The 2092-nt window shown below is 39.1% G+C and overlaps 1 protein-coding gene across 1 annotated transcript; it reads right to left on the bottom strand.

The window, feature by feature from the left end:
* Positions 1-134: 134 nt before the first annotated feature.
* Positions 135-1396, bottom strand: LOC106944183 (actin-binding LIM protein 2-like). Its single transcript, XM_015027403.1, has 3 exons — positions 1250-1396; positions 972-1098; positions 135-339 (listed from the first exon to the last, which is right to left on the bottom strand). Exons 1-3 carry the CDS (start codon positions 1374-1376, stop codon positions 150-152), a joined length of 444 nt encoding a protein of 147 aa, XP_014882889.1. The 5' UTR covers positions 1377-1396; the 3' UTR covers positions 135-149.
* Between the last annotated feature and the right edge of the window lie 696 nt (positions 1397-2092).

The following is a 2092-nucleotide window of genomic DNA, read 5'->3' as shown; positions in this document are numbered from 1 at the left end:
AAATAAAGATATTTATATTATAAGTTTCTTCTGAACATGTTCTCTCTTGTGTATAGATACTGTTATTTGTTTATCCACTATAATATATTTCTTTATGTACTTATTGATTCACATATTTTTATGATATGTATACATAAATATATAACAAGTCACTCATTTTTTGAATCATAAAACTTTGACACTCCATAAAAAGGAGTGGGACACACGAGGCAAAGAATTTTCCCCATATAAAAAAAACAGTATACCTCCAGAACCTTCCCAGTGATGTACTTCTTACAGCTCTCACACTGGATGCCAAACATAGCATGGTAATCCATCTCACAGTAGGGGATCCCATCTCTGTTTGGGCAACACATGAGAAATTATCTAGAGACAGCACACAGCAACAGACATGCTTAATACCACACAGATAATCTAGTGTCTAACATATCCAATCAGAACACTTTGTCTTGACACTTTGCCAAGACAAAGTGTCCTATCTTGGCATTTCAGGTATACTACATACAGAAATAGTTGCCTACATGACAGCATTTCAAAAAAGATGAAGATGGATGGAGATTACTTGATTGAATCAAGACTGGATCTGGCATCAAAGTAAACAGGTCGGATTCATGAAATAACCTGTACATGTACAAGCTTTAAGCATTTGGATTATTGGATTTGTGTGAGAGTGTGTTTGTGTGTGTGGCCTTGTACTTGATACATTGTAAGGATCATTTTCCTAACATGCAATACGTTGTGGGGACACACTGTGAGGATCAAGGCCTGGTCCACAGGAGAAGTGTTGTTTATGGGTTAGGGTCATGGTTAGGCTGTAGTGGTGAACGGAAGTCAAAGCAAAATCCAGGGTTAGGGTTAGGGTTAGTGCAAGAGAGTCTTGACACCAACTCTTGGTTGAGCACACAAACATTTTTACAGAGTCAATTAAAAAGAGGATAGCTGGACCTCTGTTAATAGCTAGAGTAACTTACTTGCTTATGTACTCAGCATTGAGCACCTTGTTGCACACTTTACACTTGAAGCAGCCCAGGTGCCAGTGCTTGTCCAGAGCAACAAGAGACTGTTCATTCTTGAACTCCCTCCCACAACCACAACAGTCTGCACAGAGCACATGTAGATGAAGATAGAAGAAGTTAGCTTCAGTTTCATCATGGAGTAAAAGTGACATCAGATATTATGCGAAAATTCAAGTTCATGGGGATGGAACACAGAGTTCAGGTTTGGGACAGGAACTAGAATCAGTACTAACTGTGGACAGCCTGAATGGGTGCTGGGCTGTTGGCAGGCAGAGGTTGGGTACACTTCTGGCAGATACACTCTTTTCCATTAAATGTCACCCGATCACCAGCTGGGAATGGCTGCCTGAAAACAAACATATAAAATCAGATGAAAGATTTCACTGGGGCTGCGCCATGTGACAAGAGTTCGGTTTAAAGTTAGGAGAACAAACCCTGAACCATCACTGACACCTATCAGCTGTTAATGAGAGGTCTTCATGGGAATATGATGACACATTGAATAGAAGTGTTCATAAAAAGGTCCAACTGTCACCAACCATACAAAAAGATTTGGTTATCTTCTCTAAACTCTTCTCATATTGTTTCGTTGTGGTTCTGAAAAGAAAATAGACACTTTTCATATATTTTATAGTATATTTCAATCTATTCACACATCCCCCAGAATGTACCAGAATGTTCATGAGCATCATGGGCAGGGGCGCAGGGGGGGAAAAGTGATGACAATTCTAGGGCCCTGACTAACAGGGGGCCCTCCACAATTTATTTATTTATTTTTTGTTCATAGAAATAAAATTAAAAAAATCGGGGCCATGTCAGTTACAAAATTAATTATATTGTATTTTCAAATAGTGTTTTTAGCAGTAAAAATTTAATGTTCCGTCTCCCAGATCAAAAAACACACATCTTTATTTGCCCTGACCCCCCTATCTGCGTTAAATGGTTTGTTCCTGCTTGGAGCGCTTCAGAGTGACGCTGTTAGCAGCAATCAGTAGGAAACAAGAACAACTGTGGCAGTTACTATGCTGCTAAGAGAAGTTATAAAATCAGGTTTTCAAAAAAAAAGAGAGGGAGAG

Source organism: Poecilia latipinna, unplaced genomic scaffold, assembly GCF_001443285.1.
Source record: "Poecilia latipinna isolate Pla-1442-1.1 unplaced genomic scaffold, P_latipinna-1.0 Scaffold7265, whole genome shotgun sequence".
NCBI classification, from domain to species: domain Eukaryota; kingdom Metazoa; phylum Chordata; class Actinopteri; order Cyprinodontiformes; family Poeciliidae; genus Poecilia; species Poecilia latipinna.
The sequence above is the reverse complement of the archived record's forward strand: the minus strand, read 5'-3'. Positions and strand labels throughout refer to the sequence as shown.